The sequence below is a fragment of the Beta vulgaris genome, chromosome 9, assembly GCF_026745355.1.
Source record: "Beta vulgaris subsp. vulgaris cultivar EL10 chromosome 9, EL10.2, whole genome shotgun sequence".
Lineage (NCBI taxonomy): Eukaryota > Viridiplantae > Streptophyta > Magnoliopsida > Caryophyllales > Amaranthaceae > Beta > Beta vulgaris.
In genome coordinates, this window is record NC_079210.1 from 22,737,236 (window position 1) to 22,760,816 (window position 23,581).

The 23,581-nt window shown below is 33.3% G+C and overlaps 1 protein-coding gene across 2 annotated transcripts in view; it reads left to right on the plus strand.

The window, feature by feature from the left end:
• The first annotated feature begins 4,428 nt into the window (after nucleotides 1-4,428).
• The window catches only part of LOC104903035 (diacylglycerol kinase 5), a 35,662-nt gene continuing 16,509 nt past the window's right edge, over nucleotides 4,429-23,581 (plus strand). Inside the window, exons 1-2 of one of the 2 annotated variants that reach the window (XM_048635833.2) lie at nucleotides 4,429-4,667; nucleotides 16,714-16,872. In XM_048635833.2, coding sequence (XP_048491790.1) covers nucleotides 16,795-16,872 — 78 coding nt within the window. In that variant the 5' untranslated portion in view covers nucleotides 4,429-4,667; nucleotides 16,714-16,794. The remainder of the gene's footprint in view (nucleotides 4,668-16,713; nucleotides 16,873-23,581) is intronic. The other variant, XM_010691006.4, reaches the window with a different exon arrangement.

Genomic DNA, 23,581 nt, shown 5'->3' on the forward strand with positions numbered 1-23,581 from the left:
CAGAAGACTAAATTTTGGTGACATGTTATTAAGCAATCAAATTACAAGGAACCTAATCCAATTATCCAACTTAGTTGAATTTGATATTACTTCCTCCGTATCAAATTTAATGCAACAATTATTGACACGGACTCGTAGGCAAAATTTCTTAAGGCTTAATTAACAAAAGTGATGGCAAGTGTTTAGTGTAATTACCCACCACCAAGCACCACTACCACCTAATACTGCCACTACCATCTAATACTGCCACTACCACCTACTGCCACCAACACCACTGAAACACCACCGACACACCACTACCATCAAAACACCTTCCTGATGCCCCAAAATTTAAAACCAAAATAAACCAAAAACCAACTTCCTGATGCCCTCGAAATACGAAACCCAAATCAACCAAAAATCACCTTCCTATTGCCCCCACCACCACCCACCGACAAAACCCATTCCACCCCCACAACAAGTTAAAGGCGAGAGAAAGAGCCCGAAGAGAGGGATGCGGGGGAGAGAACGAAGGAAGATGGAGGTGAGAGAAAGACAAGAAAGGAGATTGAAGGTGGTAGGGTGGTTGTGTGGTGAGAGAAAGGAGATCAATGGAGAATCGGTGAGAGAAAGGAGATCGATGAAAGATGGAGGTGAGAGAAAGGAGATTGATGGAGGATGTCGGTGAGACAAAGGACACCGATGGAAGATGGAGGTGAAAGAAAGGAGATCGATGGAGGATTTGGGTGGTTTTGGGATGGCGGGGGAAGAGATCGAAGGTGGAGTAATATCACGAAGGTGATGATGATGGTGGTGGGTGGTGGCTGGCGGAGGACGTATGAAGGACACCGGCGAGAATGGTGATGATGATGGTGGTGATGGAGGAAAGAAAATGGTGATGGAGGATGAAAGATGGAGGAGAGAGAAGAATGATTGAGGTTGAAGAAAATGGTGATGGCAGGATGAAGGAGAGAGAAATTGGGGTGGGTGATGGGTGGTGGGTAGATTAATTTTGATTAGGTTTGTAATTAATTTGTTTTGGGTAGTATAATATGTGTTTTAGTTTTTTAATAAGGACATTTAGGTAATTGCAAGGGTAAAAATCATACCAAAAATAGAAAGATAGAAAATGTTGCATTTAATTTGAAACATCCGTTTTTAAAAACTGTTGTATTTAATATGATACGGAGGAAGTATAACTTTTATTTAGGTCTTATAATAGCAAAAATAAGCATCTCTGGTGATGAAAACATTAAAGCATATAGCATGCATATAACCAATAATGAAATACAAAAGAAATATAAAAAGAAGAGAGATTAGAGAATAATGTACATAAGAGTGTTAATTCCTATAATGATCTACATATCTACTTCATGACAAATAGATTGTTAGTAAAATAAGTAATCAATCGAAAGTGCTCTGTGTAATTATACCTTTGTCGTTTGGGTCTTATGTAAGAATCTGCAGAAAGAGCAATCCTGAAATTTTAATGGAGTTTGAATGTATTAATGAAGTTTGAATGCAAGTTTGAATATTTATTTGAGAGAGCTTCGTAGTAGGTAAGTATGTGGAAGTGTGATGAAATATGAGTGATAATGTTGTGGGAAAATTATGTATTAAAATTGAGTAAAATGTTCTTCGAAAACAAGGCTATTTATAGGAGAAACAAGTTTGAAAATCATGCGGAGATAAGAGAAAAAGTGGTGCGCCTAGCGGACGGTTGTTGCACATGGCGCAATCGTCATGCGTCTGACACAGCAAGGCTACGCACCACACACCTTGTTGCTTAAGAGGCAACCTCTAGTTGCATTTTTGTATTTTATAAACTGTTTTCGATGTTGCACGCGCACATCCTGGTTTTTTTATCCTTTATCAAATATTATCTTTTAAACTCTGAAATCATTTATCTTTAGGAAATAAATATGATTTTCATAATATCTTTTAGAAAATAATTATCAAAAATAATTAATATCTATTGAAAATATAATTCATTATCAGGAATAATTAATTGGGATTTTTGAAAGTGGGGTTGAAGATACAATTAATTATCATAAATAATTAATTGGGCTCTCCAAAATAGGCTCGCATTTATTCTAAATAAATACATTGACTTTTATGTTCGTGAAACAATTTTAGGCTTAGTTATTCATACCACTCTTCCTTTGGAATAGACCAATCAGGATGAGGGTATGATTCATCATTGGGTGCTAATAGGGAGACACGATTTTGTGTCCACAAGTAGAAATCCTCATCTCGCACCCCGATCACTTCATTAAATAAATTAATCAAGGTCTCATGATTTGACTTTCTAGAATTCACATGTTCTCTCTAGATCCCAACATAAACTCGAGTTTAAACCTAGTCAAGTTAATGGCCTTGTTTGGCAATTACTAAATAGTTGTTAACTATTAGCTTATTGTATTAGTTGATATCTCATTTCACTAGCTGATTGTGTTAGCTGTTTGTATAAAGGTATTTGGTAGCTGATAGTTGATTACTACATGATTGTGTAAAATGACCAATGAGAACATGTGCATAATCTATTATTATAACTTCTATTGTTTATTAATGTAAAGTTCAACAACTTTAGACATAAATGTAATTAACCACTCATCCCCAAACCTCTAATGTCTTAAATCTCCTCTCACGAGCTTTTTGACAAAGACCTTTTCGAGCCTAATTAGCTAATTGAAACATCTTTTTACCACACTCAAATCATAATACTGGCCAAATTCTCTAATATCAATTCAAACCTTTAATTTTATCCCAAACCTCTCTTTACCAAACAAGACCTTTATTTTTGAATCCAAACTCTCCTTACCCTTAAAGGACCCTCCAACAATAATAAGACTTGTAGCGACACCTCACTTTACCTCAATCCAAATCAAGTATCCTTCAATCTAAACTCCAAGTTTATTTTTCAAGTCAAGCTTTCCCAAAATGGGACTTCCTACATTTGTGGTGGAATACTCAGTCCTCCAGATCAGACTCCCCAAGAGTTGTAGTCTGCGGACCTCACTTGCAAATCCCAATTTTCATTAAAAGCGATTTTTAAATCAATTTATCTCCTTTCATCAATCTATCTCTCTTAGCTTTACATAACCATAACCTTGCATATTGTCTCATGGATACTTATAGAGTTTAAGTCTGCATAAATCATTATTTGCATTTTCATGCATTTGATCATCCTTGTATTATTCAAAGATTTGTGTTAATAAACTAAGTTGTTTGCACCTATTAACATCTTTTTTTCAGGCAAACATAATTACTTGTGTTTATTGTCTTGCAAACTAACATTGTTTTGCAGAAACTGGCGATACATAGACCGATATAGATTGCAGAACATCTAAATTTGTTCGTTGTCCCGGCACTAAATACTTTGACTTCCAGTTCTGCACCACCATTATTGCTTCGACTCAATTCATCACACTCGATTATGCTCTTTTAGATCAAGTTGTGAGATTGTAGTAATTTTATTCGATTGTTGCTCCATATATATCTAATCTTCTTCATAATTTTGTTTATTTTTAGTGGAAATTTTTTGGATGGAAGAGAGAGAAAATTGGGCTAGAGAAATTTTGCTTCAGAAGTTGTGGACTGAAGTTCCGTGAATCAAGAGAGAGAAATCCGAAGAGCATTAATTTTTCTAGATCATTATTTGTTTGGTGGCTGCAAGTAGAGCTGGTAAACTAAACATGTCGTGTCAAATTTGTGTAGTGTTTATCGATAAATGTGTTGAATACTCTCGACCTAACCTGAACCTTTTATTTAATGAGTTAACATTCAACTCTAACATGGCCCGTTTATTGACCCACTTATCAAACGCGCATATATACATAAACTAAACAAATTTATTTCATATATTTCTAAACCAGTGTCTTATATACTAATATCTTACCTAAATAAACCAAACCAAACAACCAAAAAATAAATCTTATATATTTATGAGAAATATTCAAATTATTTCAAGCACAACTAATAATATTGGTAGTAGAATAAATAGTTAAACGGGTTGTCGTCTCAAATTCGGGTTAACATTTTCAACCCTAACCCGACTGTTTAATAAATGGATTGTATTTGGTCAAGTGCTTACTTAAACGGGTTGAAAACCTTAATCAGAACTTGCTAATTTCGTATTGAAAACTGGTCAAATTAGCAGATCGTGTCAAGTTTTACCACTTCTATTTACAAGTGACTACGCGTTCATTTTGTTTTGGGCTTTATTCTCTATGCTTGGGCTATTATCAAAGTTTGGATTATCAACCCAAAACTCAGTAAATTATCAACTTGTTTTGGGCTTTATTCTGTGTGCTTGGCCACCACGAGTCACTTGCAGCTCGACGAGTCGTGTTGACCAAGCGCCGAAGACGAACAAATTGAAAAAGACAAAGCAAAGAAGTTCCATAATACCTAACAATTTAAAAACTACGACATCTTAATCCTTTCGCTTGACCATTGATATTCTAAATACTGTTAACAAGAACGGAACACAAGAAATCAAAAGCCGCCTTCTTCCCTCCCTCAATTTTGTTGAACACAATCCACTTTACTTTTCATGATTCAACCACATATATATACATCGAATAAGAATAAAACTAAAAGTGCGTGCCAACTGCAAAAAAAACTAAAACTAAATCAACTGATCAACTCAGACTCTCATATTCAGGAGCTAGCAATCCTCTCATCAGGTACGAACTTCTTAACTTTCATCTTTATTCTATATAAACTGGTCAGATTCTTATTGTTTGTGCTTTGTCATCCATAAGTTTGCATTAGCATAGTAATGGTAATACCCTTCTTCAGTTCAACTCTCAATTCTTGTAAGGAGGATCTCCGATATCTCATCTCCTTTTATGAGGGAATAGTTTTCCTTACATAAGATCATGATTCAAATTTAGATTTGAATAGTTTTCCTTACCTTGTAAACAATTAGTTTGCATGATTAGTATCGGTGTCTTCATGTATCCCAGTATTTTCTTTTATTCTTTAGTTTCTTTTACGGAAGTGGGTTTAGGTGGAGAGATTAAATTTGCGGATAAATGCAGGTGGATTAGGAGGAAAAATTGTTTTTATTGAATTAGGTTAAACCAATTTTTTTGAGTTAAAATTAAAAAAAATGGACCTATTACATACTAATTTAGTGTGTGCCGGGTTGGTAATTGATATTAACTTTATATAGTGAGTTTTATCGAGACATAGTGAACTTATACAATATAGTGGATTTTTTTTACGAAAAACATTAATGAAATTATATGTAATATAGTGGAGGATTTAATTTTAATGCTTTAACATGCAGAAAAATGTAAGTTGTGTAGTATATATATCATGACACGTGCTTCAATATATAGATTGATGTAGTTTCTGCAGGATATAATGAGTGTTTGAATCATATAGTGAGTTTCTGCATGATTTAGTGTGTGTCTGAATAATATAATGAATTGTTCAGAAATGATGTAGTTCTCGCATAATATAGTATGATTCTGAATGATATAGCAGATTTATGTATGAAGTGTATGGTTTAGAAATGATGTAGTTTATGCATAATATAAGTTATTTCTGCATGATTAGTGAGTTTCTACATGATATAGTGAGTTGTTTGAATAGAAACGTGCTTTTAACCTGCTGCATATTAATGTTAACGTGAATAGGATCTACACAAATCATATCGTAAAATTAATTAAAATATCAGATATGTATTAGTAGTAATAAGAACCAACAGCTTTTTCACCTACTTTCTTGACTTAACCACGATGAGAATGTTGCATGCTTTCTACTCGGAAGTAAATGTATCTCAATAATTTGGCCAGGCCGCCACTATTAGGGAAATTGTGCAGATATGGTGTCTTTTCTTATTGTTCCTTTTAAAATAGATACTAGTTATTAGGTTCGGGCTATGCTCCGGGTAAGAAAATTTTCATTTATTAATATTGTACTTTGATATGATATCACTAAATACAACTTGGTCTAGTGGTTAAAACTTTAGTACATGAACTTGAGGTCACGGGATCAAAACCTATCATGCAATCTCTAATTTTTTTTATTGTATATGGATTACATGAACTAAAACTCTCTAGGGAGAGCGCCACGTGGCACCGTTCCTGGTTTACGCACGCCTTTTAATATATTAGTATAGATTTTTAATTTTTAAATTTTTGTGAGAAACTATCTTATAGAAAATTTATTGTCTTAAACTATTTTACTTTTATCATTTTGTTGTTGATAATTATCTTATGCCGATTTTCGGCGTTGACTTTTTTTTTCAATTTTTTTAATGCCATGTGACATGTGATATCACTTAACCCTTTCAAACACTTTTTTTCATTTTCTCTACCCTATTTTCTCCATTTCTCTATGTGTGTGCGTTCTCTCTCTCTCATATCTATGTCGACACTTTGTATCACCAATCCACCAATAAATTCCTCTTCTAATACTTAACCTAAATTGAAACAATCACTCTCTCGATCCTTCTCGTAGTCTCCTCGAATCTCAAGCAAATTTCATAAGGATAAATTTGTTTTCTCCTACAATTTTGAACTGAAAAAAAAATCAACGTCAAACACAACCATAAGGTAGTTGTCATCAACAAAATGGTAAAAGTAAGATAGTTTGGGACAACAAATATTTTATAAGGTAGTTTCTCGCAAAAACTTGAAAGTTAAAGTTAGTTTGGGACAAAAAATATTTTTAAAATATAAAATAAAATTCTCAACATATCTTGCATGTTTTATATGTGCTCAACTATATTATTAGTTAACGTTGTAATTGTTTTGAGCAGATATTACACAATGATCGATTTGCTTGAAAAGGGGTTTGATAATTAAGTTGCAATACTAGTAAAATAAATGGGCGAAATATAATGTAGAAATAAAGAAATAAAACACAAGTCAATTTTATGTGGAAATCCTCTAGATGAGAAGAAAACCACGGGGGAATCGGTGTTTCGTCCATCCACTATAGTAATATCAATTTTCAAGTACAAGTACAATGTTTTTGTCTGATTGACGAGATGAACGAGCAACTCATGTTTTAGAGAGAAAGAGATGGCAAATTAAGAATACAAAAGAAAAATGATTGAGAAAGTAAGGCTAGGGGTGTAAGTTATTTGGTTAAAAACCGAAAACCAAACCAAACCAAACCGAATTAGTAATTTGGTTTGGTTTTTTTGGAAATTCGGTTTGGTTTGGATTCAAAAAAATTATTTTTTCGGTTTTTCGTTTGGATTGGTTTTGGTTTTGGAAAACCGAAAAACCGAATTATTGTCACTTAACATACGAATGTTGTCTATTATTTTTTGTGTTTCTTTTTTTTAATATTGATTACGAAAATACAAAAATATTGTCACTTAAAATACAAATTATCAGAATGTTTGGTTTAAATTCGTTTGGTTTTTATCTTGGTTTGATTTAATTTCATTTCGGTTTGGTTTGGATTTTGGAATATGAAAAAAAATTGGTTTGTTTTGGTTTAGATTTTGAAAGATAAAAAAAATCCGGTTTGGTTTGGTTTGGTTTGGTTTGGTTTGGTTTTTGGTTTCATATTTTGGTTTAGTTTGGTTTGGATTGAGTCGAATTTCGGTTTGGATTTGGTTTGGAAATTTGAAAACCGAATTTATTTCGGTTTGGTTTGGTTTTGACCTAAAACCAAACCAAAAACCGAACTTACACCCCTAAGTAAGGCGTAATATAGTTTTTAGGGTTATGAGTGATTGGGAGAGAGTTATCTATTTTGCATGGTTTACAAAAGGAGTATATATTATAAAAAGAATGATGGTTTAAGCAAAATCAGTCAATGTGATGCATCATTTTAGTTCCTAATTTTTACAGATCTTCCTTGATCTTTCCAACAGTTTGTGAACTGATTTGACCACTGACTTACTGTTTGCCTCTTCCTCCACTTGCTACTATTTGAAAAAAAAATTGCCACAACTGGCAGCATTTTAGAAACTGCCACAATAACCAGTCACGTTAGCAATGCTTCCATCACCAAACCAATATCCTGCGACCAAGTGGCAGTGTACAATAATTATATTGTTGTCATTGATTGCCATGTGCAAATGGAATTTTACCCCATAACAATAACTAGTCCATACACAAGGTTTATTATTTTATTTTGAGGTTACATATATACTATGGGTAATTTATAATTGTTGGGGTTATTTATTACTCTATCCGTTTCTTTTTAATTGTTACACTTACACTTTTCACGCATGTCAATGCAAAACTTTGACAATATATATCTCTAGTTTTGTATTTGTAAAAATTATAAAAAGTACATATTAATAAAATAAATACTAAGACGAATCTAACAAGATCCCACATGACTATGTTTTTATTCTCGTATAAATCACAAACGAGGGTCAAAATTCAACTGTGAATAGTGTAAAATGTCAAAGTGTAACAATTAAAATGAAACGGAGGGAGTAATATTATAGGGGTTATTTATGTTAATATGTACTCTTCTGTTAGGATTGCTTGTATTATAGGCTACTTATTAATATAATTGGGATTACTTAAAATTTTTCGGGGTTACTTATATTTTTTCTTGGTTACTTATATCAATTGGAAGAGTTACTTGTGTTGTAATATAGTTAGGGTATGTTTTGTCCAGCTTATCCAAAAAAAAAAATCTAATAAGTTCAAATTTAAGATAATAATTCCTCCGTTATTTAATAATTACAACATGTATGTGTTGAACATTTTTAAGGAAGATAATAGAGATAGAGAGGGATGAGAAAAGGGATTCATGTGATAAGGAGAGAGACAAGGAGAAAATATAGTCAAATTTAGTAATGTTGCAATTAATATGAAACTTATAAATAAGGGAAAATGTTGCAATAATAAAAGAAAGGAGGAAGTATCTAACAACATATAAAATAAACTTCAGTAAATTCCAATAATTCATATAAGATAATTCATATAAGTCTAGAAAAGTCAATATAAGTAACATAGAACTAGAGATGGCCAACAGTGCGGGCCAATCCAGCCTAGCTAGCCCACCTCGTGGGCCGTGTGGGTCGGACCAGCAAAAAGCCCGGTCCAGCCCAGTTTGAACCGTGAAATTGGTGGGTGGGTCGTGGGCTAGATTTCTTGGGCCCAGCCCACTACTAAAACCGCCCAGCTCGGACCATGAAACTGGTCCAACCCGATCCATGAACCAGACCAGTCCAATCCAAGTAAATATTGAATCAAATTGTGTATATTTTAATCAAATTGTATATATTCTAATCAAATTGCATATATTATAATTCAATCAAATTTAAAAATAATAAAATTATTCATTAATATTAATATTTGTATATATTATTAATTCATTTTAAAGATTTTATTTAACAATAATGAATAATTTCAATGATTAAATAATTTTGAAAAAAAAAATTCTCATGTCGGTCCGTTTGCCCGGTCCAGCCCACCAGACCCACGAACCGTGAGAACCGGTAATAGACCAATGTGGGCCAAGATTTTTCAGCCTGCAGACCAACCCGCCCAACCCATGAATTTCACGGTCCGGTCCTGGGCCGTGAAATCTTAGCCCAGCCCACTATGGCCTACGGTCTGACCCACACAGCCCGCACCAATGGCCATCACTACATAGAACACACCCTTAATTTGTTAGCCTTTGACTTAGGAGGCCACATTTAGGGGTGTAAGTTATTTGGTTAAAAACCGAAAACCAAACCAAACCAAACCGAATTAGTAATTTGGTTTGGTTTTTTTGGAAATTCGGTTTGGTTTGGATTCAAAAAAATTATTTTTTCGGTTTTTCGGTTTGGATTGGTTTTGGTTTTGGAAAACCGAAAAAACCGAATTATTGTCACTTAACATACGAATGTTGTCTATTATTTTTTTGTGTTTTTTTTTTTAATATTGATTACGAAAATACAAAAATATTGTCACTTAAAATACAAATTATCAGAATGTTTGGTTTAAATTCGGTTTGGTTTTTATCTTGGTTTGATTTAATTTCATTTCGGTTTGGTTTGGATTTTGGAATATGAAAAAAAATTGGTTTGTTTTGGTTTAGATTTGAAAGATAAAAAAAATCCGGTTTGGTTTGGTTTGGTTTGGTTTTTGGTTTCATATTTTGGTTTAGTTTGGTTTGGATTGAGTCGAATTTCGGTTTGGATTTGGTTTGGAAATTTGAAAACCGAATTTATTTCGGTTTGGTTTGGTTTTGACCTAAAACCAAACCAAAAACCGAACTTACACCCCTAGCCACATTATTGTTAATCGTTCGGTCAACTGCACAAATCAGACAACATAGCACAGGAGGAGCAAAACCAAACTAAAAATCAACAATTATTCTTTTGGGTATTTTCACATCTATGTAAACAATTGTACTTTTGGTATAAAAAATAACTTTGGTTCACATTATTACCCTTACTTTATCCTACTAAATAAACTCTCATTAATTATTCATCAACTCACCTTTTTATTGTTAAATGGGATACTTTTACTTTATTATGATCATTTATATTGTAGCCTTTAAAAATGTGCTGAAACTTATTGTTTTAATACAAAAAAAACAGAGGTAATATATATTATGACTCCTTAACCTAATGAACTACTAAAAAGATAAACATAAATAACAACTCCAAAACATGTCTAAACTAGAATATTTGGACGAAAAGCATAATCAAAATTCAGACGACCTTAACTCCTATTCCTATGCTAAAACCAAGTCAAACATTTTCCAAGTATGAAAGTAAAACCTCAGTAGCAAAAGACTCATAATTAGACTTAGACTCTTAATCCAACATAGATTAGTAGTACAAAACCCTAACAAAATTAGTAGATACAAACTAAGTCCTAATTGAAATAGCAAATGCAAACCAATTCCTATTAGGATTAGGAAATCAAAACCAACTTCCTTTAGGAGTTCAAAACCAACTCCTTTTAGGAGTTCACCTTCCTAACTCTAATCATAGTTAGAACTCCATGAAATCACCATGCACACCTTATCTTCTTCTAAGCTCAGCACATGAGCTTCACTAAACCTCCCATTATACTCGTCCATGTTCTTGATTTGCAAAACCTCACGATCTTCAGTCCCTCCTTGAGAAGGAATTGCCCTCAATCTCGCCATTTATTCATCACTTAAATAAGGAGATAAGTCCCCATATTAATTCTAGTAGAGACATCATACTCACCTAGCAAATCAAGTTTATATGCACCATCATCTAGCCTTCTCACAACCATAAATGTTCCTTCAGCTCTTTTGTGCTTTCTTTTCCCTAGATACCTCTCCTTCCTCAAATGCAACCAAATTAAATCTCCGGGTTGAAATTTTGGTTGACTTCTATGCTTGTTTGCCCTCTTCTTATAAGCCTCATTTGAGTTCTCTATATGAGCTCACACTTACTTATGTAACTTCATCATGGCCTCATCATCTTCTCGTGCATCCTTATGTATGTATTCATCTCTTGGCATGCAATCATTCAACTTTATAGCTATGTACAAAGCTAAGTAGAGTAGTTCAATTTCCCACCACCAAGCTTCTCACTAAAGTAAACTATTAGAAGCCCCTCTTGTATCAACACTGCCCCAATACCCTTACCACTAGCATCACATTGCACCTCAAACGGCCTAGAAAAATCTAAGAGTGCTTGTATGTGAGGACTACATATACTTCTTTTCACCTCTTCAAACGCCTCTTGAGCTTGCTTTGTCCACTCAAAGCTTCTCTTCTTTATGCTCAGTGGTAGGAGCCAACAACGTTCTAAAATTCTTTATAAACCTCCAATAAGATGATGCTAGACTATGGAAAGATCTTACCTCCAGTTAATGTTTTAGGAATTGGCCAAGATTTGACCGCCTCCACTTTAGATGGATCCACCTTGTTCCCTTGTTCAATAATTATGTAACCAAGGAAGGTAATCTCACATTACATGAACGTGCACTTCTCCGTATTCCCATATAGCTTGCTTCCTCAATACTTCAAACAATTCCCTTAGATGTTGTAGGTGTGACTCCTCATCCGTACTATACATCAATATGTCATCTAAGTACACCACGATAAACCTACTCAAGAATGGCCTAAGTACCTCTTTTGTGAGTCTCATGAAGGTAATAGGTGCATTCGCGAGTCTAAATTATAAGCCATTCATAGACCCCATGCTTAGTATTAAATGTTGTCTTCCACTCATCCTTTTCTCTAATCCTAGTTTGACGATATCCACTCCTAAGATCCACCTTGAAAAACAACTTTGCGCCACATAATTCGTCAACCATGTAGTCTAATCTAGAGATTGGGAATCTATATTTGATATTAATATTATTCATGACCCTATTATCAATGCACATTCTCCAAATCTCATCCTTCTTAGGCACCAAAAAGTAGGCACAATACAAGGACTTGTACCTTCCTTCACGTATGGCCTCTTACCACTAACTCCCCTATTTGCCTTTGAAGCTCCTTTGTTTCATATGGATTCGCCCTATAAATTGTTTTTTTAAAAGGCGCCCTTGGGATTAAATGAATTTGGTGCTCAATGTCACGAATTGGTGGTGAACCTGGTGGTAAATCCTTCGGAAACACATCTTCAAGCTCCTCCAACAATAACGCCAATTTAGGGCTCTTCTCCTCTAGTCTCTCCACTACCTCCTTGCTAACCAACATATAGTATGCTGCTCCTAGTTCAATCTCCCTCTCCATGACATTTATTCCCACCAAGAGTTTGTCCTTTGACTTACATTTTGTATGGGGGTTAATTTCCCCATAGGTAATTGTAGCAGCTCCTTTTTCACCCTATACTTCCTAATGGTGTACACATTAGTGACACCATTATGTTTAAATTGCCTACCAATATTGACGTGACCTACCTAAGAGTATATGGCATACATCCATACTCATTACATCACATATAATTTCATCACTGCAGGATCCAATTTAAAACCATACTAGTGCTTGTTTTATGACAAATGTGTCTTGTTCATGTAACCACCTTAGCTTGCATGGCCTAAGGTGCCTCGTAAAATTCAAGCTCAACTTCTATACCAACTCCTTGGACATGACATTAGTCATGCCCCCTATATTTATGATTAGGTCACGCAACTCTCCCTTCACTATACACAGTCTAAAAGATATTTTCTCTTTATTCAGGTGGTCCACCACTTGTTGTACGAGCATGACCCTCCTAATGATGAGGCTTCTCTCCCCTTCTAGAACACAAATCTCGCCTCTTCATCAATGCCACCCTCATCCATATCCAACTCCTCCTTGTCATCCTCATCTTCAGTGAAAGATCGGATGTGTATGGCTTGAATCTCCATGATTTTACATGCCCTAAGGTTAAGATAATCCATCTTGTAATGCTTGCCGCCTTGGCACTTGAAACACTTAATTTTGAAAAAGTCTCCAGCACTACTTGCCACTTGATTCTCCTTGTCTACCTCCGTGCTTCTAGTGTTAGGTGTTTTAAGGTTAGTTTCACGCTTAGTTTCTCCTACATGAGAATCCTTAAACTTCGAACTCCCTCCCTTCTCACATGAAGCAGTATTTTTGTGATTCTTCTTGTGCCTATCAAACTTCATGGCTGACTCATAAGCCTCGTCATAAGTAATATAGAGATTGAATCTTTCCTTTTCCATCCCTCCTTGTTTGAGCTTGTAACCCTTCTAACAATATAGCAGCATGCTTGGTTAGCTTCAATTTAGCAATTTGGAATTGCTTTTATCCGGTAATTCTCTATACTAAAAAAAACCGTTTTATAGACCTCTCCCACTCCATGTACACCTCCGAATCAAGGGTGCCATCAAAGTCATTAATGTCTATTTTATGCCCCTATCACTCGCCCCACCATCACTCTTCTTCTCCTTCTCCTTCCCTAGCACACTTAATGTCAACGTGATCAAGACTTGTTGTATAGCAGCAAGTTATTGTTGAAGCAAGTCATTGATTCTTTCTTGGTTGTTTCTCCCATGCAGGGGCGGTTCTTGGCCCATGCAGTATAGGCGACGGAATAGGTCCCCAAAAATAGAGGAGTCCCGAAATATATTATATGTATTAAATATTTGAAAGAAAAACAAAAGGAAAGCATTTGGATCAGTGGTAAAGTAGTAAGGGATGGGGGAAAGGGGCACGGGTTCAATTCTACTCAGGAGTAGTTTTTTTAAAAAGTTTTGTTGTTTTAATTATGGATGCTGACTCATCACCTACTCACATTAATAAACCATCACGCATGGGTTTTTCTTTGGCTACTTCAAATCCCCAATTCCCCATTAATGGCTACTCTCTTCTCTCTCCTCCTAACTCTCTCTCAATAAAATTTACTCTATTTATATCTAAATATTTGTTTATTTATAATTATTTGATATGTTAGAGTATTTTTTTAATTGAGAATCTAATATCTTTTATGAACTAAATATGAAAGGCCTAATTTTAAGAGAGCGTATAGGGCCCCCGCTATGTTTGCCCCGCTCCTGCTCCCATGGTCATGCAAGATCACCTCCAAGGCCCCTTCAAGAATCAACAAGAAACCACCAAGAACCCTTAAACAACTGCCCAAACCCTGTATGAGAAATGCTTGCACAATAATAGCCTTTCTTGGACTCCAAGTGACTTGCTGAGCACGCCAAGAACTCCACAATCATGCATTTGCTCTTATACCAATTGATGCGTAACGTGTGTTAATTAAACTGAAATATAATTTTATTAATGTAATAAAATTACAATATATATGATATGACTCCTTAAACTAATGACTACTAACAAGATAAACATAATTGATAACTCTAAAACCTATCTAAACTAGAATATTGGACGACAAGCATAATCATAACTCGCACGCCCTTAACTCCTAATCCTATGCTAAAACCAAGTAAAATCCTCGTAGCAAAAGGCTCCTAATTAGACTTAGACTCCTAATCCGACATGGATTAGTATTACAAAACCTTCTACTAGCAGAACTTGGAGATACAATCCAACTCCTAATTGAAATACGAAATGAAAATCAATTATGAGTATTTGGATTAGGAAACCAAAATCAACTCCCTTCAGGAGTTTACCTTCCTAACTCTAATCATAGTTAGGACTCCATCATGAGATCATCATGCACACCTTTTCTTCTTCTAAACTCGGCCCATGAGTTTCACTTAACCTCCCATTGCACTCATCCATGTTCTTGATTAGCAAAACCTCATGATTTTCATTTGAAGTGTCACTTGATCTTGTATCATACTTCCTCCGTTTAAAAATAGTTGCACCATTTGTATAGTGTTTACTATTCACATCTTGCATTTTGATTGTCTTTGGTGATATGTATTTCACGAAAAACATAGTCATATGAGATCTTGTTAGATTCGTATCAATGTATATTATTCTAATATCAACTTTTCATAATTTTTACTTATTGATAATTAGAGATATTAATGTTTGAAATAATGCATTGGCAAACGTGAAAACATGTAATGGTGCAACTTATCTCTATTATATAAGAGAAGGGGGAGCAATGGTGTCCTCTTTTGAAATGCCTATTTTGCCCCACTTTCCTTTCTAAATTTAAAAAGGAATGTCAAAATCAAAATCAGCACTCAAAGAAAACTACCGAAAATTAATTTACAACACTCACTTACAAATTACTTAATAGAATAAACTATACAAATCACTCATACAATTGAGAAAATCACGTTATAAAAATCACGCAAATCACTCAAATAATCGGAAAACTTTATTAGAACTTAAAATTAACATACAAACTAAAACTAATAACCTAGAACGTCAATACATACAAAAACATTTACAAAAATTTACTTACAAATCACTATTCTCAAGAACTATTCACAATTAATGATGGGTTATGATAAAAATAAAGGTGTATTTGTAGTGAAATCAAAATTTAGAAGTTAGACAAGGAAAAAAACTATTTACTTTTTTATAGTGTTTAGAATTTAGAAGTTAGTACTGTATTTAATTCAAAAATCAACTAAAAAATTATAATATTGTAAATCATAAATAAATTCAATAAAATTTATATTTTGTCCATAGAATTTAACTTTGAAAAGTAAAAAGATACAAAAATAATGGTGAGAGACTTAAGTGACAAAAATTAAACCAATCAAATTTTGCAACTAAAAACAATTATACTTCATATGTCTAATGTTCAAATTTTGACTCTTATGCCGAAGAAAATCGAGTTTTTGTTTCGAAAAAAATTCAAGCATGCATCGCGTGCAAAAAATTCTAGTTCTAAATAGAGGAAGTATATATGAGTAAAATAAAAACAATTTGATTATATAAATATCGCAAATTTAATAATTAATGGAAATAACTAAATAAACGGATCTAATGGGATTGATTATTATGAAATGCTAGACGCTTGAAGAAAAGGCCATGCGTAGTGGTTCTTGTTGCCAACATGCAAGACTTATGAGTCTCTATATAGAACTTTATATTAAACTTATTAGGGGTTTGAAAACTTATTTCAACGTATCATTTGTAAGTTATATCATAAAATAAAAGTAGTAGGATAGAAAACACTTACATCTTTGTTCAAAAGAATTGTGCGGATAAGCTTCCTCATAGTCACCAATTTAGTGCTCATAACTCAAATTATCTTTTCCTGTCCAAAAAAAAAAAACTCGATTGTCTTTTAGAGTTGATGTATGATACTACTTATAAGCTTTATATCATGTTATTGAGGTAATATTTGAGTTTGTATTTGTACGCTTCGGGACTTCTAAATTGCCTAATGTTACAACTTACAAGCCTATCTGCTGTTTGAATATATATATGTGAAAGAATTTTAGATGCAAGTCATGCAACCTCTACAATTCTGATCAGGAAGCAGTAATATAGCTGTCACTACTGCTCGAACATTTTATGCGGAGATTAAATCGTCACCATCGTCAAATGCGCGGATCAAAAGAACACATCAAGCAAATCTTTAGAAAACATAGAGTAAGCAAATCTAATTTTACTCCTGTCATTTGATTCTTGCATTCAAATGATCTATATTCATGTCATTTTATATATATATATATATATATACATATATATATATATATACACATATATATATATATATATATATACATATATATATATATATATACACATATATATATATATATATATACATATATATATATATACTAAGGTACAAGGACAATTTATGCAATGCATTTCTTGAGGGGCCAATATTCCTTGCATTATGGTTAGGGAAAAATAAAAGAATTAGGGTGTGTGGTTTTTTTTGCTTTGGAAAGAATTAGAATGTGTTCTGCTCAACTTATTTAAATTAGTTTCAACAAGAATAAATCAAGTTTAGCCCAAACAAGTTAATTTTAATAAAAAAAAAAGTGCATCGATGGTTAAGCTTACTTGTCAATATGATAAAGTCTTGTAATAATTACAATTAATAATTTAGTTGCTATTTAACAACGAAAATGAAAAAATTGGTTGCTATTTAGCAACGAATTTGTAGTTGGTTGCTAAAAGGGCAACGAAATTTACTTCTTTTTCGTTGCTAAATACAATTGGCGACTGACCCTTGCAACCAACCATTTTGGTTGCCAACTTCGTTGCTAACAACATTAGCAACCATTTTTGGTCATTTAGCAATGAAAATGGCTAGTTGCTAAATCCACTAATTTTTGTAGTGACGTCACGACGTGATGAGAAAAAAAATGAAAGGTTTGAGTTTGAAAACATTACCTTAAAAGAAATTATGGTAAAAGAATATGGCATCAATATTCTCTTGTAAGTTAAGTATTTTTAGTTAATTGTAATTATTACAAGACTTTATCATATTTTATTTGAAACATTAAGCAACAAAGTCATAGTGTATCGATGGTTAAGCTCTTAGTTTTCATTTCAAAGGTCACGTGTTCGATACTTTGCACTTACACATTTTTTTAAAATTGAGGAGTACACATAAACATAAAACATTTGCATTAGACATTTGAGATGAGTGTCACATGACACATAGATTTTTTTTCGCACGTCTTTTAATATATTTGTATAGATGAGTTGTACTATAACAGAAACTCAACACATTATCAAGTTATGATTGTTACTTGTCAATCGTTTCAGCTCATCTAGTGCAAAAAAACTAAGTTAAGTTAATTAAATTGTTACCCATGAACACAACATGAGAAAGAAGCACGCAAGAGGAAAAATCTTAGACAAATTCAAGGTTGTTAGCCATCATAGACTATTATCAGATCAACCTTTGCGCTTCGTAATCCGATCACACGTTTGAAGTGGGGGTTGCTAAACATCGTCCTCAAATTACTGAAATTGTCCCAACTCCTCTAAAAAAGTACCATTATACTCTTATTATATTTTTTTGATTTTTTACTCCAACTTAACTCCTCCTCTAATTCATATTCTCTCGCATCTTCGCCATCAACTGCTGACGATCAACACCGACGAACACAAAATTCCGAACAGCATAAATTCCAATTAGGTAATTTTTTTTAACGAATTCCATTGGGGCTATAGTGTGGCTTGCACGTTGGCCCCATGGGGCACAACTTGTGTCATGGACACAACGTCTGTCCTGGACGTTGTGTCCATGGATGCAATGTCCATGACAGACGTTGTGTCCATGGATACAACGTCTAGGACACAAGTTGTGCCCCATGGGGCTAATGTGCAGGCCACACGCTAGCCCCATGGAATTCGTTGAAAAAAAAAAGATTACCTCCTGGGAAAAAATTACATAGTCGGAAGACATTGTTGTTGTCGGTGGTGATTGTTAGTGGGTTGGAGAGGTAGCGATTGGTAGTTAGTGATTTTAGGTGGTGGTGGAGAGAGAGTTGTAAAAGCAGCCAAGGGTATAATGGTACATTTTCATAGTAGTTGGGGCGATTTTAAGTAATTTCAAGGCGATGAATAGAAGTTCAGGTTTGAGGTACCAATTTCACAAATGACTAATTGGACTACTTGTATAGAACCAAGAGCATACATTACTATGTCTGACACTAATATAAAAATCAGTTAGAATAAATACAAAATGGATTAAAAAGTTTCAGTCCAATCAAGTTAAATTCAGCAAAGATAAGTTAAGTTGGGTTACAAAATAAGTCAAGTTCAATAAAAATAAATTCAGCAATAACAAATTCAACAAAATCAATTTAATTTCAATAAAAATAAGTTAGATTCTAACACAAAAAAAAAGTTCAAGAGAACAAAACTTATCTCAAGTAAACCATACATTCTTAAATGGGTTTCTTTTCATGATAATGCACATTTCTCTATAATACTCTTACATTGTCTAGCAAATATATGATTCAGGCCTTGTTTGGTTGTATATAGGAAGTCATACTTCCTAGGAAGTTATTTTTTCCATGTATTTGAAATTTCTAGGAAGTGTAAAATTGTGTTTGGTTGATAATGGGAAGTAGAAATTCCTATGGGAAGCTCTACTTACCTAGGGGGACATAGGTAAGTAACTTCCTCCATTTTGGAGGAAGTAGAACTTCCTAGGAAGTGCAAATTCCCATGGTTTTGTCAACCAAACAACTTCATATACTTCTACTTCCTAGAAATTTGTACTTCCCATGATTTGTTTTGTCAACCAAACAAGGCCTCAAACATCATTATTTGATCTCATCGATGAAATTTCTCATCTCACTAGATTGTTTTTGAAAATACATGATCCCCATATCATGAATTATTATGGAACGAACTATAGTTAGAAATTTCGGATGAAATAAAGGCCATTGTAGACTTGTAGTAGAGATTTTCCTCGTTTCTCCTTACATATAAATATATAATTATAGCAATCTGACTTGTGTGAACCCTGTTCACGTTAATATGAGTGTGCACCAGGCCAAAATCACATATTATTTATGAACAACCTACTAGATCATTCAGAAGCTCACTATATTATACAAAAATTCATTATTATCATGCAGAAACTCGCTATATCATTAATAAATATACTATATCATACATAAAGTACGTTATTTCTAAACAATCTACTCAAAGTTGTCTCACACAAATTTTGGGCCTTGGGACAGGAATTGAACATGGGCCCTATGAGGATCTATAAAAAGGATCCACAATCCCATATTTTTAGTAACTAAATTAATTTTTCTTAAAGTTGATAAATTATTAACTTTTTTAAATACTTCAATGTTATTTTCATTTTTAGGAACGAGGCACCTTAAATATTACAAAATAGTAAGATATAGCAAATATAAAACTAAAATAAGTTATGATATATGAAAACGAATAGTACATAGAATAAGGGCAAAAATTTTGGAATAACAAATGTAGAAACTTTTTTCCATCTAATAAACTCATAGAAATAAAATTGGAGGACCTGAGCGATCGCTCACTTTGCTCATGTGTTTGAGACCCATCTTATATCATTCACACACTTACTATATCATGTAGTTTCTCACAATATCATTCACATTCTCACTATATCATGCAACAACTACATCTTTCTATATGTTAAAGCACATGTCATGATGTATAATATACAACCTACATCTTCTTGCCTGTTAAAACATTTAATTTAAATCCTCTATATTGCATATAATTTTACTATATATTTTTTGTTAATAAAATTCACTATATTGTATATAAGTTTACTATATTTATATAAACTCACTAAATGAAGTTAATATCGAGTACCGGTGCAAAATAATTTTTTTTTTATAACTACAGCGGGTCAACTAAAATTTTAAAATTTCAATGACTTAGAATCAGACTTCTTTATTTTTTTAGAGACCAAGACCGACCCCAGACCCGTTGGGTCTATATTTTTCAGACCCAGACCCAGATCCGCTGGGTTTAACGGGTCCTAACGGGGTCCTTAATGGGTCCTTCTTAGTTTTAAGTTTTCATCACATTTTGAGAAGGTTTCTCTCAAAAGTTAGAATTATTCTATAATAATTCAAAGTTGAAATTATTTTGAAAAGACAGACGAAAGTTAAAATTATTTATGTCAATTTTTCTAAATTAATACTCCTTGCTCTCTCAACTTTGAATCTAGTTGGAATAAATTTCTAGAGCTAATTCAATCCCTTTAGAAAAGTCGTATCTGAACTCGGTCATTTCAACTCAATTTAGTAAGTACAACATTAATTTTCTTTTTTGGAATTAGCACAACATTAATTTTAAATGAACTTGGTACAAATAGAAGAATATAAACATGCATACAAAATAGCTTTAAATTATCGGTTCCGTTATATGCAGCCCTTAGGGCTATGCATAAAAACTACCAAAATTCCATTCATTAATGTACATTTGCTATTTCTATGGAATCTAGTAAAACAATAATATGAAATTAATTATACAGTCATTAAATGCTTACCGTAAATACTTCTCGTAAACTAATTTTTAGCTCTCCACCAATCTTTGTAATAAATGCCACTACACTTAACACTTCCCACAAAACCATGATAGTGCAGTATTTGCCAGGTAAGCTCTTTTTTTTTTTTTCTTTTCTTCCCTAATAATGTTTGTTCATGATAAACGCTTTACAAGAAAAAAAAAATTCGAACCATCCTTATGAAGATGAAGATAAACAAAAATACTTACTGAATTTATACTCTTAGCTAGTTGGGAAAACCAAAATTGCAGCATCAAGACCAAATTCAACTAACTCATACAGAGTAAAATTCAATCTCTATTCCAATAAAATACTGTAAAAAAAAAAAATTCAAAAGTCTGACAAATATTAACTTCAATAACAACAGATCGAAAAAAGCTTTTCTTTTCCTAGTCTTGCTCTATAATCTTCAACCTCCAAATTTTAAGAGTAAGTAAATATATAGACGTGGAAGAATAAAAAAGAAAGTTTAGAGTAGCATTACCTTTAAACCTTCAAAGTAAACATGGGGTTAAGTCCAAAACATTCGGATGTTATCTTCTGTTTTTTCTGTGGTACACCATCATTTGCATTAGCAATGGAACATATATTTTCTTTGAAAGGACATGTTGGTTTCGTATGACCAGGTTGCTTGCAAATAGAGCAACTCTTAGTCTGTTTTTTTGCTATTTTTTTTCCACCTTTCTCACGCTTCTTTTTGGGACGCCCTTTAGTCTTGGATTGTGAAGGGCGCAACACTTCAGCTATAATCGCATGGGTGTTAGGAACTACTTCTCCTAGTGACAATATTTCTTCTACTACAACTTCTTGAGTACTAGTAGTAGCTTGCAATGCCTCACAACACCATCGTATAGGTAAATAGAAGGATGGGATCTTGAAGCAATCATTGTGGAACAACACCCGTAATATATGGCAGCAAAGTATACCCCAAAACTCAAAATTTTCGCAACTACACCTTGTTGTACTACCATTCCAAAAGACTCTATGAGATCTTTTATCTTCCCCTTCATAATATCTCACTACAAATTCATCACCTTCCACATGAATTATAGAATACAAAGCTGCTCTTGTAAGTTCATGTTGAAACTTTTTAAAAGCAAATGGCGTAAATATTCCAGAAACTTGTTCTTCCAAAGGTGATTTTGTTTTCAAAGAATAAAAGATGCTGACAAGTTCAAATGTATACGCCTTTGATTAATTTCTTCAACAGAAATACCCACCTATAATGTTCAGCCATAACACATATATTAGTTTGTATTAATTGAAGATAATCTTGTTTACATAAATTAGAACTTAGAGTAAATAAGCACTACAGTAGCAAAAATAATGTAAAATAAAAACAACATTAATATGTTTTAGGATTGCCGACTATCTTTGGTGATATATATAATGTTTGCATTAGCTTCCTTCATAGTATTAGACCAACACTATTAGTAATTATGATAGAAATACTAACCTGTTTAACAAATTCTGTCAGACTTATATGAGATGAAACAAATCTCTTGATGAATGCATTTATGCTCTCCGACCTTCCGGTGGTTACCATCCCTCCAAAAAAATGATCACGGAGATAAGCCGGTGCCCAAAAAAATCTGATATTGTACAAACCTTGGATGTGCTTGTTGTCTTCCAAGTTATACTTCCCAACTATGAGAGGCCAATTTTGTTCAAACTCATCAGGATCAGTCATCTTATATAACAAATAAAAATCTCCACACCACTTTTGGTAGTTATCACGAAGAAGAGCAACAAACCAACAACTAAACTTTGAAGTGATATGCCAAATACAGAAACTGTGTTTTGTACTTTGGCATCTCAATCGCAATAGCCTCAGACATCCATGGGTCTTGGTCGGTTATGATAGTTTTTGGTGCTTTCTTCATTATAGTAACAAAGGTCTGTTATTTGTTTTAAAAAAAAATTGAAACAAATTAGATTTACTAGGTGAATTTATATACTTTAAATATTTATAATCTGTAAAAAAAAAATGAAAGTAATATGTAAAAGATATATTTACCTTCATTAGCCACTTAAAAGTAATTGTTGTCTCGTTGTGGAGGAGAGCACACCCGAACATAATTGTCTTCCCATGATTATCAATACCAACAAAAATTCCACAAGGCATGTCATATGCATTAACTTTGTAGGTAGTATCAAAAACCACCACATCACCATACTTTTGGTACCAATCAAAGCTTTCACCTTCACACCAAAACAAATTTTCCATTTTGTTTTCTTCATCTACTGTGTATGCATATTGAAACAATGGATTTTCTTGCTTTGAAGATTTCATATATTGTAAAAGATTTTTCATATCAT